A 20,372-nucleotide genomic window follows, 5' to 3' on the forward strand; every position below is an offset into this window, starting at 1 on the left:
CCGTGCTCTGAGAGTACTGCCAGTCTAACCGTGTTGTCCCCGTGGAACTGTTAACGAGGACATGTGGCGCCAGGTTTCCAAAATCAAACTGACGGTCCAGTTTGAAATTCCTAGGGCCCTGGTCAGCCTGTGGGCCTTGTAACTGGGTTTCTGGCCTGCCCAGTCTCACTTCTGCAAGTGTGAGTGTTCTTTGCAATCCAGGGGTTATGAGAAATTCAGAACTATTTGGGTGTTCAGACAACGTTAGTAGTGAATCAAAGCCCGGACTTGGACTCAAAGTCCTCATTTCTTCCTTTTCTAGCTGTGTCCCGTGGGCCGGTCATGTTCCAAACTTCTTTGAACTTTCATTTTCACCTCTAAAATGGGGATATTTGTGGTTTCCTCTAGAACTGACATAAGGATTAAAGAAGAAATTATATATAAAATATATATATAAAGAAAATAAATTAGTGTTTTGCCTGGTACAAGAAATGGTAAGTGTCCCACCAATAGCTTCAGATTCTCAGATCCAAACAAATTCCTCTGGTGAAGACCTACCGCGTGGGAGACATGAAGACAGCGGGTCTGTAACGATGAGCACAGCCCAGTTTCTGCCTTTGAGAGGTTCACGCTCCATTGAAGGAGGCAGGCACGTAAATAAATAGACCACACTGCAGGAGAACACGTGCAGTGATAGGAACGAGCATTCGGGGAGGGAGCATGGGAACACAGTCACGAGCTTCCTCACTGACCTTGGGGAGAAGGGCACTCAGGCTAAGCACCTGGAAGGGGCTCTCCATGATGATGGAAACCACAGGAAGAACAGGAATTCACCTATTCACCTAGGAGGTGAGGAGATTGTTCCAGAAGAGGGAATGGCACCTGCAAAGGCCAAATGTGAAAACACGGGATGTGCCTCATTGAACAAGGGGCCAGCAAAGGATTCGGAGGTGAGGGATGGCTTAAAGAAACCTACGTTTTTCGTGTTTTTTTTTTTTTTTTTTGGAAGCTGTCCCAGTACTAGTTTCCAGCTAGTGAATTGGAGGGGCCCTTAGACTTAGGGGTGGTACTGTCTCTTTAGTTTTCGGATGTGCTATCTTTAACCTTCTGTGTTTTCGATCTAATGGGTGAAAAACCAGACCCTAAAAACATATCTCTGCGAGCGATCGCATAAGCAACGTGGTACTCGTTCAGCAACGTGGCGGAAGGTTGGGATTTCAGTTCTCTTAGAAGTTCAGTTATGTGATATCAGCAGGGGCAGACCCGGATTTCGTGAGGCCTGAGGTTTGTACAAAGTCCCGCGGGCGAAATTGGGAGGGTTGTTCCCAGAGCCTTGCGAGGTCTCAGCCAAGTGAGGGGCCCCGCGGCATGAGCATCAGCAGCCGTACGGCTCCCAGGCTTCTGCGCACCGGGGAGGTGCTGGAGTCCGACTTGACCCCTCCGAGCCTGAGTCCTGGTGTGGAAAGTGGGAGTGCTCATCATAACAGTGTCTTGGATTTGTGCTGAGGATTGGTAAAGCTGTTCGTGTGGAAGGCTTAGCACAGCACATGGCATGGGGTAGACGACTAGTATTTGTTCCATTTCTTTTTTTTTTTTTCCCTAAGATTGTATGTATTTATTTGTGTGTGAGAGAGAGAGACTACAAGTGGGGGAGAAACAGAGGGAGAAGCTGACTCCCCGCGGAGCAGGGAGCCCGATGCAGGACTTGATCCCAGGACCCTGAGATCATGACCTGAGCCGAAGGCAGACGCTTAACTGACAGCCGCCCCACCGTCCCTGTTCCTTTCTTACTAAAATACACTGCGCATGTCCTTGCAAAGATAACCCCAATCGGCCTATCAGGAGTAGACTTCGTGACAAAAATAATCACTGTTTCTTGCCTGGAGTGAGAGTCCCTGCCTGTCTGTACAGCTGTTGCTAGGGCGTTCAGTACAATGAGCTGCCCTTGTTGGCTGTACGACCAGATTCCCCATCCAGAAGGCTCTGCACTAGTCTTTGGGAATCCACAGATTTCAGTGAGAGCCTTAGAAATGGAAAGGATAAGCCAGCAAAGCTGGGGCACATTTCAGTTTGCTGGGGAGGCAGGATGGCATGGTGGGGAAAGGCACCCAAGAGCCCCGTGTGCAAATTCTGCTCCGTTGCGTTTAGGCTGCGTGACCCTGGGAGAGTTGCCTAACCTCTTGGGCTACAGATTCCTTCTGTGAGAAATGGAGCTAATGATCCTCCCATTACCAGGTCACTTTGAGAACGAAGGGCACTGGTGGGCATAGTGCCTCCCAAGAGCGCGTGCCACGTTGCAGGCATTCAACAACTGCCGCCTGGTATCATTTTTACAAAGTACTGTTCAACATCCCCACACATGCACTGTGAAGGAATTGACTCGCTCATCTTTGCCGCTTGAAATTTACATTCGAGACACCAAATTTTTCAGGCTTCTGAAAATCGCCCTCTCCCCCAAGTGTACAGGAAGGGTCTTTTGAATTATCAGCTAAAGAAAGCCAGCTTGTGTTCTCAAAGGTGCGTCGACCCAGCCAGAAGATGGATTCCCTTCATTCCCTTTACATCCTTAGTAATTTAATTCCCCTGTCCAGTTTATGGGCCTTTCCCCCCTTGATTGTCCTTGTGTGGGTGACAGAAGCAGATGAACATGGGGCTGGAGCCTAGAAGAGTCGAGTCAAGGAGAGCGGCCCCACAGGAAACCAAACGGAGGATGTGCGAACCAGGCGTCGAAATTAATACACTCCAACTTGTAATAACATTTGTGCAATAATAATATTCCTTTGCAGTTTAATATTCTATTCAGCCCCTTTAAAAGATTGCCCTGGTGCTTAATGAATGACCAATGCTTATTAGGTTAAGTCGTATTTGAGCTGGCCTGTGCTGCTCTGGTTCAAGTGATTTAATGGGAATTATTTAATAGGTATTATTAGGATAATTAGAAAATGATCGCAGTTAGGCAATAATATTGAGCTATAAAGGTTGTGAATAACCAAATTTAGAGACAGGCCTGAAAACATGAGTAGTCTGTGACAGTTATGCAGGCTTCTCTAATAATTACGTGCGCCGGTCTGAAAGGCGCTTTTGTTCCTAGGAGTTATTCATTAGGCGGGCATTGAATTAGAGGAACATGCGGGGGTGCGGGACGGAGGGCAATGATGGCTGATGAGCTAAATGAGGCTTTGATGAGCTCCTAATTGTCGTGACAACAATTCCTTCTTTCTTTCTTCCCAACAGTCAGAAATAAACTCCCCCACCCCCGGGAAGGGTTGTTCCCCATTTTGTCAAGGAAAAAGAAACAAAGAAAAACAAAAATCCAACCACCCACCCTAGATGATAAGTCATGATGTCCTGTCGGTTGGGTGTTGGGAGGCAGGGAGAAGTGTTATGGATGGATTCCCCTGGTGCTCCTAGCTGCCCGGAGTTAAGGTCCAGGATGTGCAGGGGCCTGATTGCCCTGGGCCCCCACCCTCTATGGGGAAAATGAGCCAAGCTTTGCGAGCCACTTAGACTCTTCTTGGTCAAGGCGCTCTTAGCCACTGCTTTGTTATCGATGTGGTGGTCAGTGTTAAGTGTGAGGGCCATGGAAGTCCCCAATTTTGCAAGAGACCATCATTCAAATTTAGATGGTGTGGATAACAGAATCTCCGCTTTCTTTCAATAATTGGAGGCAGGTAAAATCTGATGAAGACTGAGAGCAGCTTGGAAGAAGAAAAGATTTGTCCCTAGGGGAGGTATATGGGAATTACTTTTCCCTTATAGCTCTACCAACTTTTTGGGAAGGTTGACCAGCTGGTTGTCTGCATTGAGCTGTTTGTTTGTTTGTTTGTAAGTTTTTTTCAGAGCCAGATGGCTTCTCCTTCACAAAGACGGAGTTTACAAAGTAATAGCAGGATGTGTGAGGCTGCCAGTAGGTGGCAGCAGGAGCACATATTATGCCAAGGGAACGTGCAATGCTAAGCTAGCCAGGAAGAGGGAAGTAGTTTGGCTTACACTCTGTGGTTTTTATCTTGATGGCTGCTGAGGAACAGAAGAAATAATACTTTTCCTTGATAATGTAACACGAGGTGCCCTGAAAAGAACGCAGATACCGCAATCAGACACTTGTGAGTTTGAATCCCCACGCCATTCGTAGAGAATGCCAGGAGTGACAAGATTCCAAAGTCGATGGCTCAGCAAGCCAGGAATTTGGATGGGTTTGCCGCAACTCTGTGCGCTGAAAGCAAACAGTGAAACTCCGTGCACCGGAGCACAGGAGTTGTCTACTCCCCGCCCAGCAAGCAGCAGGAACGCAGCATGGTACGAGTTACCTTCTACCCGAGTGACCTGGCAGGCCCAGATGGCAGCTGTGCACATGGTGGATGGTGCCACGGCCCGGAAGCTCAAGGCAGGGCCCTCCGCGGCATTTACAGCAGGCACCGGCAAGCCAGCCCCTTCCCAGGAAGCAAGTAGTTGTACAGTAGTCCTGCTGAGGGATCCTGACCTCCTTCTCAGAAGCGTCTCCCTGGCTGGTTGTAGGAGTTGCTCGGGCTTGGAGGGTGGTGAGGCCTCACTGTTAATCACACTCGGCAGACATGTGTGGGGGTGCTCAGGGTCTACTCAGGGTCTACTGCAGATTGCCTTACCCAACAAATAGTAATTATGCACCAATCGCGTGTGCCCCTCGGATTCCAGCCTCAGTGGCCACCCTGTAGAAAGTCAGTGGCCTTCCCACAAACATGGGCCCTGTGAGGGTGAGCCTGAGATTCTTTTCCTGAAGAAGAAGGCTTGAGTCCTCTCCGCTGAGTGGATTCCTGGGGCATCGAGGTCTCAGAGTTAGCGGCCCTAGAGCATTGCTTTAAACACAAAAACCACCATGACAACAGCAAGACGTACATTTTATATCACAAGTTAGCCCATGTAAATATATACTTGAATACAATTCATCAAGAAATAATACTGAATTTTGCAACATATAAAAGACTAGTACTTTCCATTCCATCTTATTTTTAGTGCTTGTGATGACCCATTAGGTTAATTTTGCAACCCTCAGATTTAAAAAAAACACGGTCATAATGATCTTTACCTGGAAAAATATTTGAAACTAGATTACCAAGTGGCCGACTCAGTCAGAAATAGAGAATGCAGTTCCCGAGAAGCATGGAGCAGCAGAACGGGGGACTAGATGCTGTAACCGCCCATTCACCACAACAACTATACTTTCCAAAATACTGCTGGGCTCCCAAGTAAGTGAGGTAAACCTCTCAGGGCCAAGAAGAAGGAAGAGTAGGAGAAGAAAAGTGTGCTGGAACTTACATGTGCCAGGAGGGAAGCAAGCATAAAAAAGAAATCCAGGGTTGCCTTGAGGATAAATACCAGTGGTTTTAAAGTTTAAGCCTTGGGACTAAGGAAAAGGAGGGAAGCTAACCTCGAGAGTCCCGCATTATGCCAGCTCTTCTAAATCCCTGAAAGACAAGCATCGATCGTCTACGAAAGAAACCAGGCTTTCATTTATGATCTCTGGATTCAGACAAATTAAGTTCAATAAACTGTGAGATGATAATAATAAATAATCCTACAAAACACAAGGAAGTGAACCACTAAGAATGGCAAAAACAACACATTTAAATGGCCAAGAACTTAAGCTATTATTAATTATTAAATACAGAATATGTATGTCTATGTGTCAGACATTTACAGAAACAGATTACACATAAAAATGAGCAAGCAGAAAGAAACACTATAGAAGAGGCCAGGCAGCACCACCTTCACCTTAACCAGCCGTGACCACAGTCAAACGTAACACCACGAGCTTCCTGCTGTGACGTACCGAGAAAGACACATCATCACTTAGGCAGCAGCAACGCTTAACCTGAATTTAACCATAAGGATATAATCAGACAATTGCAAACTAAGAGACCATCTGCAAAATAACTCACAAATGTCAATGCTGTAAAAAAAACAAACAGCGTGGCCATATCTAGGAACTGTTCTAGATGAAAGGAGACTAAAGAAACGTAACAACTACATACAATGCTTAACCCTTTAGGTTTAAGTTTTTTCAAATAAAAAGCTGAGAAAATGGCCAGGGATTTTTTTTTAAGGATTTTTAAAAAATAAATAAATGGAGAGTCTGAAAATGAAAAATACGTTCATTGAAATTAAAAACCCAGTGAATGTACCACACAGCAGCTTGGACACGGTGGTAGAGAGAATGAGTGAATTGGACACTATATCTGAGGAAATGAACCAGAATGCAGCACAGAGAGAGAAGGAGATGGAAAATACCAAAGCGTGGTTTGTGGACACAAGATAAAACGAGAAGGTGTGGTATGTGTTCGATCAGAGTCCTGGAAGGGGAAAGTAGAAAAAATTAAGGTTGTGTATTATTTGAAGAGATAATGGATGAAGCATGAGGACAAAGCATTTATAAATGTTAGCTTTCTTTTTCTGCAAATGGGTGAAAGCCATGAATCTATAGATGCAGAGGTTCCAGGATACAGAAATCAGGATAATTTGAAGTACATCCACACTCTACCTTGGCACAACGAAGGAAAATGTAGACCATCAAGGACAGAGATTATCTTAAAGTGGATAAAGAGTAAAGATAAATCATCTAAAAAGGGAACGAAATTTTTACTAACAGCCCTTTTCTCAGTGGCAATAATGGATGTTACAAGACAGTGGAGTAATAGTGTCAAACAGCTAAAAAACCCCAACTCTCCAGCGAGAACAGTGTACACAGAAAAAGTGTATTTCAAGAACAAGTGCACAATAAAAAACGTTCATTTTTTTCTCAAATAGAGTTAACCATGTATAAACAAAATTCTAGACAATATACTTTAAGGAGAAAGGGATATGCAGAAGGAGGATCTGAAATACAGGAAAAAATGGTGAATAAAAAAGTAATAAACACGTAGTAAATCAAATAAACCTTGTTGATGTAAAATAACATGGAGTTTTAAAACAGAACTGAAGTACCGAACTAAAATAGATATAAGTTTGGAGTTGAGTGATTGGAAGCAAAGTGTCCCAGGGCACTTATACTGTTTAGAAGAAGGTTAAGAGAATAAGTTTAAACTTTGTTAAGGTACTAAAAGTACCTACTTAAATTTTAAATGTAGACACTAAAACAATAGACATAAAATTAGTAACTTCCAGATCTGTTGGAGGAAACAAAGGGAAAAGAAATTTAAAAAAAAATAATGATCAGCCAAACAAAAATCCCAACTCAATTCCAAATAAAAGCAAAAGAGCATTTTAAAAAGATAAAAAGATAGCCCAAAGTAGGACATAGAAGCAAATCCAAATACCTCAGGAAACATAATGAAAGTTAATGAACGAGACAACCGTATGCTGTTTAGCAAATCCGTATAAAATACAAATACACAAAAAGCTCTAAAGTAAAAGGATGACAAAATATATACTCACTAAATAAAGCTGTGGATAACGTATTGTGTTCAAAATTCTCCATAACAAAAATAATTAAGAAACGAGGAAAAAATCTGGAGGTAATTACATTAAAAGCAGATAAAATAGCCTTTAATACCAAAATGATGATTAGGAATAAACAGGAATAAAATTACTACATAATTTTTATTATGTTTTAAATATTTTATTTACCTTTTCACTCGAGAGGGAGAGAGAAAGCATGAGCGGGGGAGAGGGGCAAAGGGAGAGGAGCAAGGAGATGCGTGCTCAGCACACAGCCCTATGCGGGGCTTGATCCCAGGACCCTGATCATGAGCTGAGTGAAACCAAGAGTCAGAAGTTCCACCAGCTGAGCCACCCAGGTGCCCCATATTACTACGTAATTTTTAAATGATCAACTCACCAAGAAGATATCACAGTTTTAAATGCATATGTATTGATTATAATAGGCTCAAAATATATGTAACGACAACAACAAAAACGGATGAACTACAGGGGGAATTTCTACTACCGGGGCAGGAGATTTTTAGTATATCTTTCAATGATAGTCAAGCAGACAAAACATTAGTATAAATGTGAACAAATGCAACAAATAACCTTACTTTAAAAGGCATTTATAAAACCCTCTACCCCACACTTAGAGAATGTATATTCTTCTCAAGTTCATGTGGTGATTTATAAAAATTGACCATACTAGTTCATAAAATAAATCTCAGAGAACCTGAATTCTACAGACCACATCCTGTAATACCATGTACTTACCATGTGCTTGACTTAGAAGTCAGTAGCCAAGAGATAGTTTTTAAAACTATGCATTTGGGAAGTTAAAAGATATAGTTCTCATGGATCAAAGAAAAAAATCAAATGGGAATTTCTTAAAAATATACTTGGAAATTTAAAATATACCAAATACGGAAAGGAGAACAGTAGACCACAACTCAGGGGATGCAGTGAGAATGCTGTTGAGAGGTATAGCCTTCAGTACTTTTATTGGAAAAGAAGAAAGGCTAAAAGTTAACGAGTTAAGCCTCCAACTTAACTTAGAAAAAGCAAAAACAAAATAAACCTAAGAAAGAAGATAATAAGCGGAAAGAAATGAAATAGAGTCGTTGTGAAATGAAGAGGATCAAACAAGCCGAATGTTGGTTCTTTGAAAAGACTAATAAAAGACTAGAAGCAACCCTCTTCGATTGGTTTTTAAAAATAAAATAGAAGACACAAGACAGAAAACAGATTAGGAATGAAAAGGGCAGACATAACCAGAGATATAGCAGATTTTAAATAAAGAATATAAATGAATATTTAATGCAATTAATTTTAAAATTTGGCAAACTAAGGGTGAATTAATAATCACCATGTTAACAAATGAAAAAGGGAAACTATATAAGTCTTTTCAATATAAGAAAAAATATCATTCGACAAAATTCAACACTCATTTGGAGGAAAACTTTTAGCAAAAAAGGAACAGAACAAGATACAATGTTCTTAGTTTGAAGGATATCTTTGAAAATATTGTAGCAAACATCACTGTTAGATGGTAAAATAGTAGAAGCATTCCTTTAAAAATCAGAAGAGAAGAATGACTACCCCTTCTATTAGACACTCCCCAGGAGACCCTAGCCAGTACGGTAAGACAAGGGGGAAATGGCATAAAGTTTGGAAAGAAGAAGCAAATTTTTGTTGTTTCCAGGTAGTAGAATTATCCACATGAGAAGCCCCCAAAAATGCACAAATAAATTACTAAAAATAAGAGCCTATATGACGGTGATTGGATATAAGCTTAACATAGAAAAAGCAATTACATTTCTAGATCTCAGCATAAAGCAATTAAAGAATGAAAGAGCAAACATGTCCCTTGCATTAGCATAAAAACATATGGTACCTAGCAGAAAATGAAACAAAAATGTACACGACCTTTATGAAGCCAATTTTATTGCTTCACTGAAAGCCACCAAAAGACTCACACATAATCTCACATACACGAAAACCTGGTGTCAGCCTGCAGTGGCATTGCAGGTCACGGGTAATAAGTGACTCTGGGACAAGTGGTTTTCAACAGAGGAGAAAGATGAAATTGAGTCCTACGTCATACAAACAAATCCATTTCGTAAGGATTAAAGATTTTAATATGAAAAGTGAAACTTGAGAAGTTAAGAAGAATCTTTTTGACCTCAAGCTGGTGGTCTGTAGACACTCTAAAGGAAAAGAAAAGAAAGATAAGCCACGACTTCAGAAACTACATCTGCAACAAATATAACCAAAAAAGGATCAGTGTTCTAGACTGTGTAAAGAACTCTTACAAATCAATAAGAAACAGAGAAGCAAATATTTGCCTACATAAAAAATAGGCAAATAATTTGCAACGACACGGATGGAACTACAGGGTATTATGCGAAGTGAAATAAGTCAATCAGAGAAAGACAATTATATGACTTCATTCACGTGTGGAATTTAAGAAACAAAACAGAGGATCATAGGGGCAGAGAGGAAAAAATAAAACGAGAAACCAGAGGGGGAGACAAACCATAAGAGACTCTGAATCATAGGAAACACACTGAGGGTTGCTGGAGGGGAGGGGGTAGGGGGATAGGGTAACTGGGTGATGGGCATTAAGGAGGGCACGTGATGTAGTGAGCACTGGGTATTATATAAGACTGATGAATCACTGACCTCTGCCTCTGAAACCAATAATACATGATATGTTAATTAATTGAATTTAAATTAAAAAATAAAAATAGGCAAATAATAAAAATATTTACTTCACAGAAAGAATACTCATTTTAGTAACTAGGAAAATGCAAATGAAGACTACAATGAGAAACTATTTTAAACTATTAAATTACCAAAATTTTTAAAACTTGATAATACTAAGGATGTGGCAAGGATGAGAAACCAGGGAAACTGTTTATTCAATGTTAGTGGGAGTATAAACAGTCATAGCTCTTGGGAAGACACTTTGGCTTTCTGCCGTGAAAGTGACTGACCTTTTGCATACCATACTATTCAAAAAGTTCATTTGTAAGTGTGTATTCCAGAGCAGAACATGAAGAGCAACTTCGATATCCATCACCAGGAAAATGGATCAGTTACGATATGTTCAAAGATACCCCCAAAGTGATTTTGACTGTTGAGGCAAGGAAGACTCAAAAAAACTACTGTAAGTTGTTTCATGGAAAAAAAGAAAATTGAATGGAATGATTCAGTTCAACTCGTGTTTGTTGAGTACAGCATCAGTAGAACTCAGCACGGCTGGAAGGCAACTCTCTCATGCACCACATTTTGGGAAAATGCACAAGAGAAATTAAAAAGAGGACTTGTAATGCAGGATAAAAGTCTGGCTGGAACCTGTGGGTGTAATGCAGCAAAGAGGCTGAATCGGGCCGGGGGGGGAGTTCTAAAGACAGCAAAATAGTGCCTTTAACGCTGTTTCTTTTGGATTGAGAACAAGGAAAGGAGAGGCCCAGTGCTGAGGCAGATGGTGTAAAGTTACATGATGAAAAAAGGCAGAATTTCCAACTCTCAGCTTTTATGTTTTCTTTATCAAGGAAAATGGTCCTCCATCTAGAAATGTTAAACACATCTAGAAGAGGGAATTGAATCTGGATGAGAAAGCTGGGTGAGAAAAATGAGAGAGCAATGAATTCAGGTTTCTAAGCCCAGGTGAAAGATGGTATATAGAGTAGTGTCTTGGGTGTGGCATTACGCAATCAGAATTTGTCGAGTGAACCAAATTAACCCCCTGGTGTTTGAAATAACTGGTAGATGTAACCTCCGTCTTTGGAAATCCATGGAGAGTCCCAGAACCAAAGACTAAAGGCCAGTATATTTTCTATGTTTCATATCGCATGGGAAAGAAATATGAATTCTGATCCTTGTCAAAATTCTAGAAAGAATTATTAAAGAAATTGTGAACATTTAGAAGGAAATTTAGAGAGTACTAGGAACCACTGGTGTTTACTGAGAAGCTGAGAAAACAAATGTCATTTCCTTTTCTGGGTGGAGTTGTGAGGTTTGCAGTGCCAATGGACATGGCAGACACTGGGAAGCTTGATTTCAGGAAATTAGTTTACCACAGTTTCCTGTAACAGCCTCATGGACAAAATAGAGACATGTGTGCTGGATGATGGGGTGCAGTTAGAGTCTGTAGCACAGCCTCGCCCGAAGCCTGAGAAGGGTCCTAATGATGGGCCAGATGGCTCTGTTCTTGGTCCAGTCCCATCCGACATTTTGTTTTCAATATTGCATAGAGGTCCAGGATGCCCATTTATCAATTCTGCAGAAATCCCAAAGTGAGCACTGTGTCAGCTCGATAAAATATCCAAAAAGATTCCCTTCTGATGGAACAGAGTAGACAAGATGATACGTAACAAGATACATAGAAAGTCTTGAGTCAGGCGAAGGGAAAGATCAGTTGTACCAATAGAACACGGAGTCATCAGACGTCGCCAGCACCAGGGTGGAAGGACCGCCTTCGTGTGCAAGGTAGTAAGAGCCCAGTGAAGACACACGGCAGCCAAGAGACCTTGGCAGCCCCAGGGTGCCGGGCAAGGGTGCGGGAGGGTCTCTCCACTCTGAGCTGTTGATACTCTGATTCGGACTCGCTTTCGGCTACATCCCCGGGTGGGCAGCCCTCTGTGACACAATGATAAATGACCTGGGGGCGCTGGCTCTGACAGAACGCTTCAGTGAATCCTGAGACCTGTCTTCAAATACACGAATGCCTTCTGTGTGAAGGTGAAGTGTTCTCTCTTTTCCTCCAGAGGGCAAAACTGGACTCAGTGGCCGGGGGGCCAACCCATCGAAGGCCGGTGGAAAGAAGGCTTCTGTCCGTCAGAGCAGACAGCCCTGTAGGGAGCTCCCCCATCACGTGGGGCATTGTCGTAGAGGCTGGGGCGGAAGGAGGGAGAGGGAATTCCTGGAACAGATGACCCCAGAGCGGTCTTCCATCGTGTATGTTACATGATTTGAATAATGACCGTTTCCATTTATTGAGCTTAAACCACGTGCCGTGCCTGGGTTAAGGTGTTCGTGTGCACAGTCCCACTGCATTTCCCTCACAGATGAGAGGCCTGGGGCTCAGGGAGGCTATGCTAAGTGTTCAAGCCCACGTGGTGGGGGGTGGAAGGGTGCAAGTTGGATCCCAAGTCTGAGTTTAAAGTAACTTTTATGTTACATATCATCTCTGGTCTATATACTTTATTCTTTGATTCCCGTCTGTGTGGTCGTAGCAAGGGACGCGCTGTATTCTATTTGGCTGTGCAGGGTTGGTTTTTCCCTAAGAGTTGAAACCAATGCTTATTCACCCCTCCCCCTCAGCACTGTGAACACTACTCAGAAGATGTTAGTACTCAACATGTTTATAAATTCATTCATTCATTCATTCATTCGTTCATCCGAGAAACCTAAGGAAGAAGAACACCTTGCTTATTTCTCTTCCTCCCTCTCTCCCTTTTAATCCTTTCTGTGTAAAACTTCACTTTTTCAACCACCTTGCGTGTCCCTTTGTATCCTACAGTGTAAAGTACAAGAGCCTTAGCACGGGGCCTCTATGATGAAATCCTCAGACACTCCCAGACCTCACCCTGCACCCCTCCATCCCCCTTAGCCCTGCCTGATCTCTGTCTCTACTGCCTTCTGTCCCATCCCCACGTCTTTGCTGACACTGTTCCTTCTTCTCGGAAATGTCCTCTCCCATCCTCGTTATTTCCTCTCCAAGTGTTACCCATTCTTCAACATCCCAGTTCAAACACCCAGCCAGCCTCACATCCTGACCAGGAAAACCCTCCCTTCTCCATTTTCTCAGAGTACTTTTTTGCTGCTTTGTTGTTGCAAGAGTTTCCTAATGGTCTATTTTATTCTAGCTCTTTAAATCCATCTGATTCGGAAGAGTCTTAAAGGAAAAAAAAGAGATGGCAGGCGTTATGCCTTACTGCGTCCACATTTCTCATGATAGGTAGCCTTATCTGTCACTGTGTCCCCAGTACCTGAAGCAGTATCCAATACCTATTCAATGAGTAGGTATTATTAGACGAGTGAACGAACTGTGGGTGGATGGATGAAATGGACAAATGAATGAATTCATCAGAAGTCAAGATCTGCATTATAGCACCAGTTTACCCATTATTTATATAATTTGGGGGCACTTCATATAAATCTCTCTAAACCCAAGTGTCCATATCAATAAAAAGGTGGTTAAGAAGACAGGGAGGGGCACCTGGGTGGCTCAGTCATTGGGCATCTGCCTTCGGCTCAGGTCATGATCCCAGGGTCCTGGGATGGAGCCCACTTCAGGCTTCCTGCTCAGCGGGGAACCTGCTTCTCCCTCTGCCTCTCCCCCCACTCACGCTCTCTCTTTCTATCTCAAATACATAAAATCTTTAAAAAGGGGGGGGGAAGGGAACTCATTTTTACAGATGACTTAGTAGGTACAAGGCAATGTGCTCGGGGTGTGACTCACCTTACACGTTTATAAGAAGGAGGGAAGGAGTGAGGAGGAGGGGGTAGTGCTGTGCAAGCTGCGAGAAGCCTGGCTTAGGATAAAGCTCACTTGAGTTCAGGTCCTGGCTCTGCCACTTACTCACTGTGAGCTTGGGAAAATTAATCTTCTAAACCTCTGTTTTCTTCAGCTATCAAGTGGTCACAGTAAGCAAACCTACTGGTGAGTTTGTGATGAGGATTTAGTGTGATGTCCCATTAACGCATGGAGCCCACTGACAGGCATGTGATCACTGCATAACACACAGTAGCTGATTACTGTTGTGTTACTTGTGTGTCTTGTTGTTCAGTTTAACCAATAAAGAAGCAAAGGCTCACGCATAACTTCCGTCCGCGCTGTTTTCCCCTCTGCCTATGGGACACTCCAGTATAAATCCTTCTAGAATGGCCATGAGCTTTGCAATACAGCCTGCGTTCTCAGTTCAGGGTGAAATACTAAAAAGCCACCTCCATGTTGCTACTTCTCAAATATGCCCAGATTTTAACATTTTATTATCTAAACCTTTAGCATCTAACATTGCATATCTAAAAGCGTTGTCAGTGTTCCTATGGTTATTCTTATGTTTAATAAAGGTCATAATCTAAGTTATAAGAAGGTATGAATATAACTCCCCCAGTGAGACTCAAAGCTAATAACATTCTTTTCTCATCATTCAGCTTTTCTTTGTGCAAAAAATCAAAATGCTAATCACCGCCCCTCTATGATTAAATGTAGCACGGGCGTCTCTGCCCCGCGAGGGAGCCACGCCCCACCTGGGCACTCAGTAATCATTTGATTTGGAGGGGGAAGGGAGGAGGAGATAGTAACCAGCAGAATGAGTAGGGTTTTCTTTGGTGGAGAATGTGAGGCATAAACATACGGAAGTTTTACAGAGGACGTACCAGTAGGCAGGAGAAGTTTCATTTATGGCAGGACATGATCAGGATTGTATGACCCTTGGAGCTGAAGGATCCTTGGCCCCGATGTCCAAGAGGACCTCGCCCCCAGAGCGTGCCAGGTGGGCTTGATTAGGCAGGCCCGCAACCTGCGGCATCAACAGGCCATCAGGGGGCTGCCGCCTGCCGAGCCCTTTCCCGCTACAAACAGAGCCCACTAAAGCAACGCCTACGCGGGTTGATCGTGGGGAGAGAAATGCCAATCTAACGCATTTGCTGTTGATTTCTTAAGCAGATTCAGGCGCACAAGATGAAGCAGAGCTCTTGCAGGAATGGTTTAAGCTGGCTCTGGAGAAGAATAAATTAATGCGATATGAGTCAGAGCTCCTGATCATGTAAGTAAGGCAACACAGATAACAGCGAGTCCTAAAAGCAAAGCGGGTGGGAGTCGGGTGGCTCGCCCTCCCAGGTTGAAGTCCCAGGAATTTTTCTCCTCGTGCATACAGAATTGTGATTGAGGCAAATTGGTATTTGGCGTCTTGCATATCATGTTGTCATTACTGCGGAGAATCTTCGTCGTCTGTTCTCTCTGTGGAGTCCTGTGGCTCAAATAGGTGTCAGGCGATGGGTCCGGGGTTGGAGAGCGTTTGGATGAGGTATTTGCAGTCTATCCCCCCCCCCCAACTCCGGGCCGGGGGGGGGGGGGGGGGCACCTGCAGTCGCACACCTGCGGAGGGGAAGCATGTATCTGGCCTCTGAGTGTGAACCCTGGGAAGGGCTTGGGGAGATCCGCCCGGCTACTTCCTTGCGTATTTAACATACTGAGGGACTGAGACCCCTCCGGCTGTGCTCTCTGAATGAGAGGTTGCAGCCTGGTGGGCGATCAGAAGGTAGAGCTGGATCTCCTGACATCGGACAGAGCCGAAGGTCACTCAGCCAGATGCGGACATATCTTTGGGGGTAACCATTCAACCCACTACACTAACCTGACCCCAGAATTACACATATTCACCTATGTCGTCACGAAAGTTAATGGACCCACTTGCTTCTTTGGGGGCAAGGCTTTTACTCTAGACCAGTGGATCTCAACTGCGGGCAATTTCACCCCCCAGGGGATATTTAACAATTTCTGGAGACATTTTTGGTTGTCACCCCAACATAAACACCTAAAACACCAATAGTGTCAAGATTGAGAAGTCTTAGACCCATGGCAAGGCTCCGAGTAATCAAGAACCAGGTCTGCTCTAGGCAGGCTGATCCCAAGAGAAAAAGGGTGTGAGCTAGGTTCACCTAGTTCCTCCCAAATTTGCCTCTTCCAGGGTGGGAGTGAGTAAGAGTGGGGGTTGGGGAAAGAGACCAGGAGTTACACTCATTGAGCTTCATGGACATGGAAAGAAAGTCCAGGATTGAGGAAGAAGACATCTTCCTTAGTAATTATTTTTTCAGTCACTATTTTTTAATTGGATACACACGCTGAAACTCAGAGCCACACTTGTCCTTGCCCACCTGACGGCAAAGCCCTTTTTACACAGTCATACCATCCTCCTGTGGACCACATCTGAATCACAACGTTCATTCAACAAAAACGTATCCAACACATTCTGTGTGCCAGGAACTGTGCTGGGTACTGTGCAAAGAAGAATAAACAGGGCGATGGTCCCTGTCTTCCAGGATCTCGTGGTTTCGGGGGAGGCAGACATGCAAACACACAGCACACCAGCAATGAGAAAACATGGCGAGAGCTCCATGGAGGTGTGTGGAAGGAGCAGTCCGTGCGTAGGTTCTCCCGTGAGAATCAGGGAAGTCGCTTCTGCTGCTGTGCTCAGTGCCTGGCTTCCCTAGTCAGCGTGTGGTCAGAGGGAACCTCTTCTCCGAGAGACGCCAGAGGGAAGAACTCAGGCATGGGAGCTAGACAAAAGCACGTGGGAGCTCTGGTAAAGGATAGGCTTTAGTTTCGAGAAAGAGCTGGTTCAAAAGGACAAACATCTTAGACAAGTGACTTGAGTGCTTTGGGAAAGCAGATGCCGAGACAGGGTTAGAAGCACAAGAGACAGGGCGCCTGGGTGGCTCAGTTGGCTGAGCGGCTGGCTCTTGATTTCAGCTCAGGTCATGATCTCAGGGTTCCAGGCTCGAACCCCGAGCTGGGCTTTGTGCTCAGTGGGGAGTCCGCTTGGGATTCTCTCACCCTCCCTACTGCTCTCTCTCTCTCTAACATAAATATATAATTCTTTTTAAAAAAGAAGAAGAAGAGACATAGTGGGATAAAGGGAACGGGAGGGGGAGTAAGAGGGAAGTCTGCAGACCTCTGTGGTCCTGACACCCGTGAAAGGAGAGGGGGAGGAACGAGAATTGGGCAGAGGGGCGTCCGAACTGCGGGGCAGCCCGAGAACGTCTCAGCCAGGCCGAAAGGAGCAGAGACGCCATCGGAGGCGACCAGCTCCAGGACTGCCGGCTGTGCTCTGTCCCTGGCTGGGAGCTGCCCGGGGACAGCGTGGCCTCAGCGCCACACTGAGTGGACTGTGCCTCAGCAGCCAGCTCTCTGCACTCTGCCCAGAAAGTGCTCTCCTAAAGGAAGCCTTGAGTGCTGCGCTTCCGTGGGCGCCCAGAGTGGGCCGGGAGAAGTTCAGGGTCAATAACAAAAGGCAGACTATTGAACATGGCAGGGGGGTTGGCCCAAGTAGTAGGAGAAGTAGGAAGGCGAGGGCAGCCGCGGCCGGGCACAGCAGAGCGACCCCAACGCCGTAGCGGATACACGCACACTGCGGTGGGGCTGGAAGGGAAGGCCCCGCGCTGTCAAAGGCAGGGCCCTGTTCTTGCCCTCCCCCCTTCGGTGTCTCTGTAGCAGTGAACCTCTCTCGCCTCGACCTCTCTCCTCTCTCTCAAAACTCTCCTCTGGGTTTCTGTGATGCTGCACTGCTTGTTTCGGTTGCTTTTCAGAGCTTTGATAGCTTCCTCCCTGGTTATATCTCTTGTTTGGCTTCTCAGTGTAGGCATTTCCAAGCTCCTGTCTTCAACCTTTCCTTTCTCTACAGTCTTCCTTTTAGGGATCCCATGGTTTCAACTACCACCTCTGAGCCCTGCGACATCGGTGTGTGGTCCTCATTTCTCCTGAGCACTCCAGGGTTGGGTTTCCAAGGGTGGGGGCCTCCACATTACGCACGGCCTAGCGTGTGGGCACCTTGCACGCACATGGGATATCCCCAGGCATGGAAAGGCCAAGAAGTGCCAAACTGACCTTCACCGAGAACTAACTTCGCTTCTTGACTCTGCTGTTCCTGTTGGTGGAAACACAGAGACCCCAGCTTGACAACTCCAAAGCATCACTGACTCTTCTTTCCACATCTCCTACCGCCAGATGGATAGCTGTCTGCAGGTTACCGCTCTACCTGGACAAATGGCTCGCCCCTGTGTCCTCCCCCTTGTTTTGTTGTTTTCCACAATCAGAGATTTGGGAGTTGGTAGAGGTGATACTTGAAGTCACGTTGCCCCTAAAGGAGACAAGAATTTTGGGTTGTCATTGCTTCTCCCCTGGATCATACTATAGCCATGTCTTAATGATCCATCCCCAGAGGGTAGCCTGGATGGCCTTCCAGACGCCCCCTGGGATCACATCCCAGCCTTCAGCTGCTCCATCGCGTCTACAAGCCAGCGTATCCCAGCAGCCCTTCTCGGCTCCTTCAGCAGCAGACCTTTCCATTTAGAGAGATTCCAAGACCCCAGTTTTAATAAGAAAAAAAAAGTACAGTAGCCATAGTCAGTGAGCTTATGTGTTTCTAGGCAGATCTTCAGTATTTATAAGGTGTGAACGTTTTCTTACCCCCAGGGCCCAAGAATTAGAATTGGAAGATCATCAAAGCAGACTGCAACAGAAATTAAGACAGAAAATGCTCAAGGAGGGTGAGTACAGCGATGTGTGTTTGGGTCCCTGTGAAGGACATTTTTCCCCAGAAAGGGACTTGCACAGAGCACGGCCCAAAGCAGGGCGCTCTTCCCATCTTGCGCGAGCAGCCTGGAGGCGAAGGGGGAGGCTGGAGAGGTGGAAGCCCACCGCCCGCCCAGCAAGGCGCTTCTGGCTTCGTTCACCTGGGCTGTGTGGACAGCATTGGACTCCATCCCACAGGCTAATAGAACAATACAGTTCATTCACTTTCCCATCTATTCAGTTTAGAAATACTTCGCCGAGAGTCTAGTGTGGGCCTGGCGTATGAAGAAGAGCACCCCTGCCCTGGGGTCTCACTGGAGAAGCCAACACAGAGACAGATGATGAGATGAGATGAGAGCCAGGACACAGGCGCCCGAGGAAGGCGGGCCTCGTTCTGCGGGGCACTAGACGTGGTACCGGAAGCAGCCCCCACCCCTCCCCGCATGGGCAGGGCCAGGGCAGCACATGTGAGAAAATGATCTCCACCACGAAGGAGGGAGAGTTGAAATAAATTCAATTGACACGCTGGCCTGATTTATGTGTTCATTGGCTCCAGCACGCTAGGCGTATTTACCGCTTCGTACGTGCGTGTTCGTGGGATCAGATCTCTGCATGGCTTTCCTGCACTGAGATCTAAGTCTAAAAGGACAAGTTCAACAATTTCTGTATACCTCACGGACCAAACATGGTACCTCCCTATGGGGTTGCTGGTACAGGGCAAGCACCTAGCAAATATTGGATATTAGTAAATATTAACCATCGTCATGGTTGTTTTTACTTAGTCATTTTATCCCCATTTTACAGTTTAGAAAACTGAGTCTCAGCACACTTGGCATGCTTGGCACGCTCAAAGTAAGTAGTGAGGGCGCTGAGATTCAGGAACAGACCACCACAGACTCAGGGTCTCCTGCTCTTTCCCACATAGTAGTGATTTGTGGGCTTCTTTTATAGCAAGGAAATTCTTTTTCTAGCAAAATCCTTGTAGGGCTGCACTATATAGAACAGATAAAATTGGTATGCATCATTTGCATTTGTCAGAAGGGCTCAGATGATAAGCCAACATTGAGAGAGAAATTTTTTGTTTTTCTGTGTTGATTATCAAATAAGGACCAACACTGGAATAGACCTAGATTAACAAACCATGGAGCATAATATCTGACTTACACATCTAATAAAAATATAAATTTGCTCCATTTCAGGATGGTAAAATAAATACCACCAACAGACCCCATTCGCCACCGTTGAATTTTCTGTTTTTTTAATTTTTACTGAGGAGTGAGGATCATACATTTCTTCAGTCCTCTCAGGTGTGCCAAACAAAACAAAGCTTCTTCATTTTAACTATACCTGAGCTCTTCTTCCACAACAGCTTTATCCCATTAGTTAGCAAGAGAGAAAAGAACTTTGTTTATCCCTCCCTAGTATACGCAGTCTGATGCAATAATTTAAACAGTCCCTGTAGGACGTGCTCAGTCTCTCTGGGACGAAAATGCTCAGTCTGGGCGATGGCCGCCTCTACCTTCTGCTTTTCCCCGTAAGGCCAGTAACGGGGGGACGCACGTTTGTGTGACTTCTCGGTAGGTGTCTGCTCTGGTTGCTCTGAGTCATTAGCCCCCGCACCGCTGTGTCCTGTCACTGGGCTGCTTTCTGTCCACTGACATTTGCAGCTAAGGACTGTGGCTGGCCTCCTCCA

General features: G+C 45.0%; 1 protein-coding gene across 1 annotated transcript in view; it reads left to right on the forward strand.

Moving 5' to 3' along the window:
* Positions 1-20,372, forward strand: part of LOC103682359 (F-actin-monooxygenase MICAL2) — a 210,374-nt gene that overhangs the window by 184,888 nt on the left and 5,114 nt on the right. The window contains exons 30-31 of the mRNA XM_040638820.1: positions 15,050-15,152; positions 18,581-18,654. Coding sequence (XP_040494754.1) covers positions 15,050-15,152; positions 18,581-18,654 — 177 coding nt within the window. The remainder of the gene's footprint in view (positions 1-15,049; positions 15,153-18,580; positions 18,655-20,372) is intronic.

Source organism: Ursus maritimus, unplaced genomic scaffold, assembly GCF_017311325.1.
Source record: "Ursus maritimus isolate PB19 unplaced genomic scaffold, ASM1731132v1 scaffold_23, whole genome shotgun sequence".
Taxonomy (NCBI): Eukaryota; Metazoa; Chordata; class Mammalia; order Carnivora; family Ursidae; genus Ursus; species Ursus maritimus.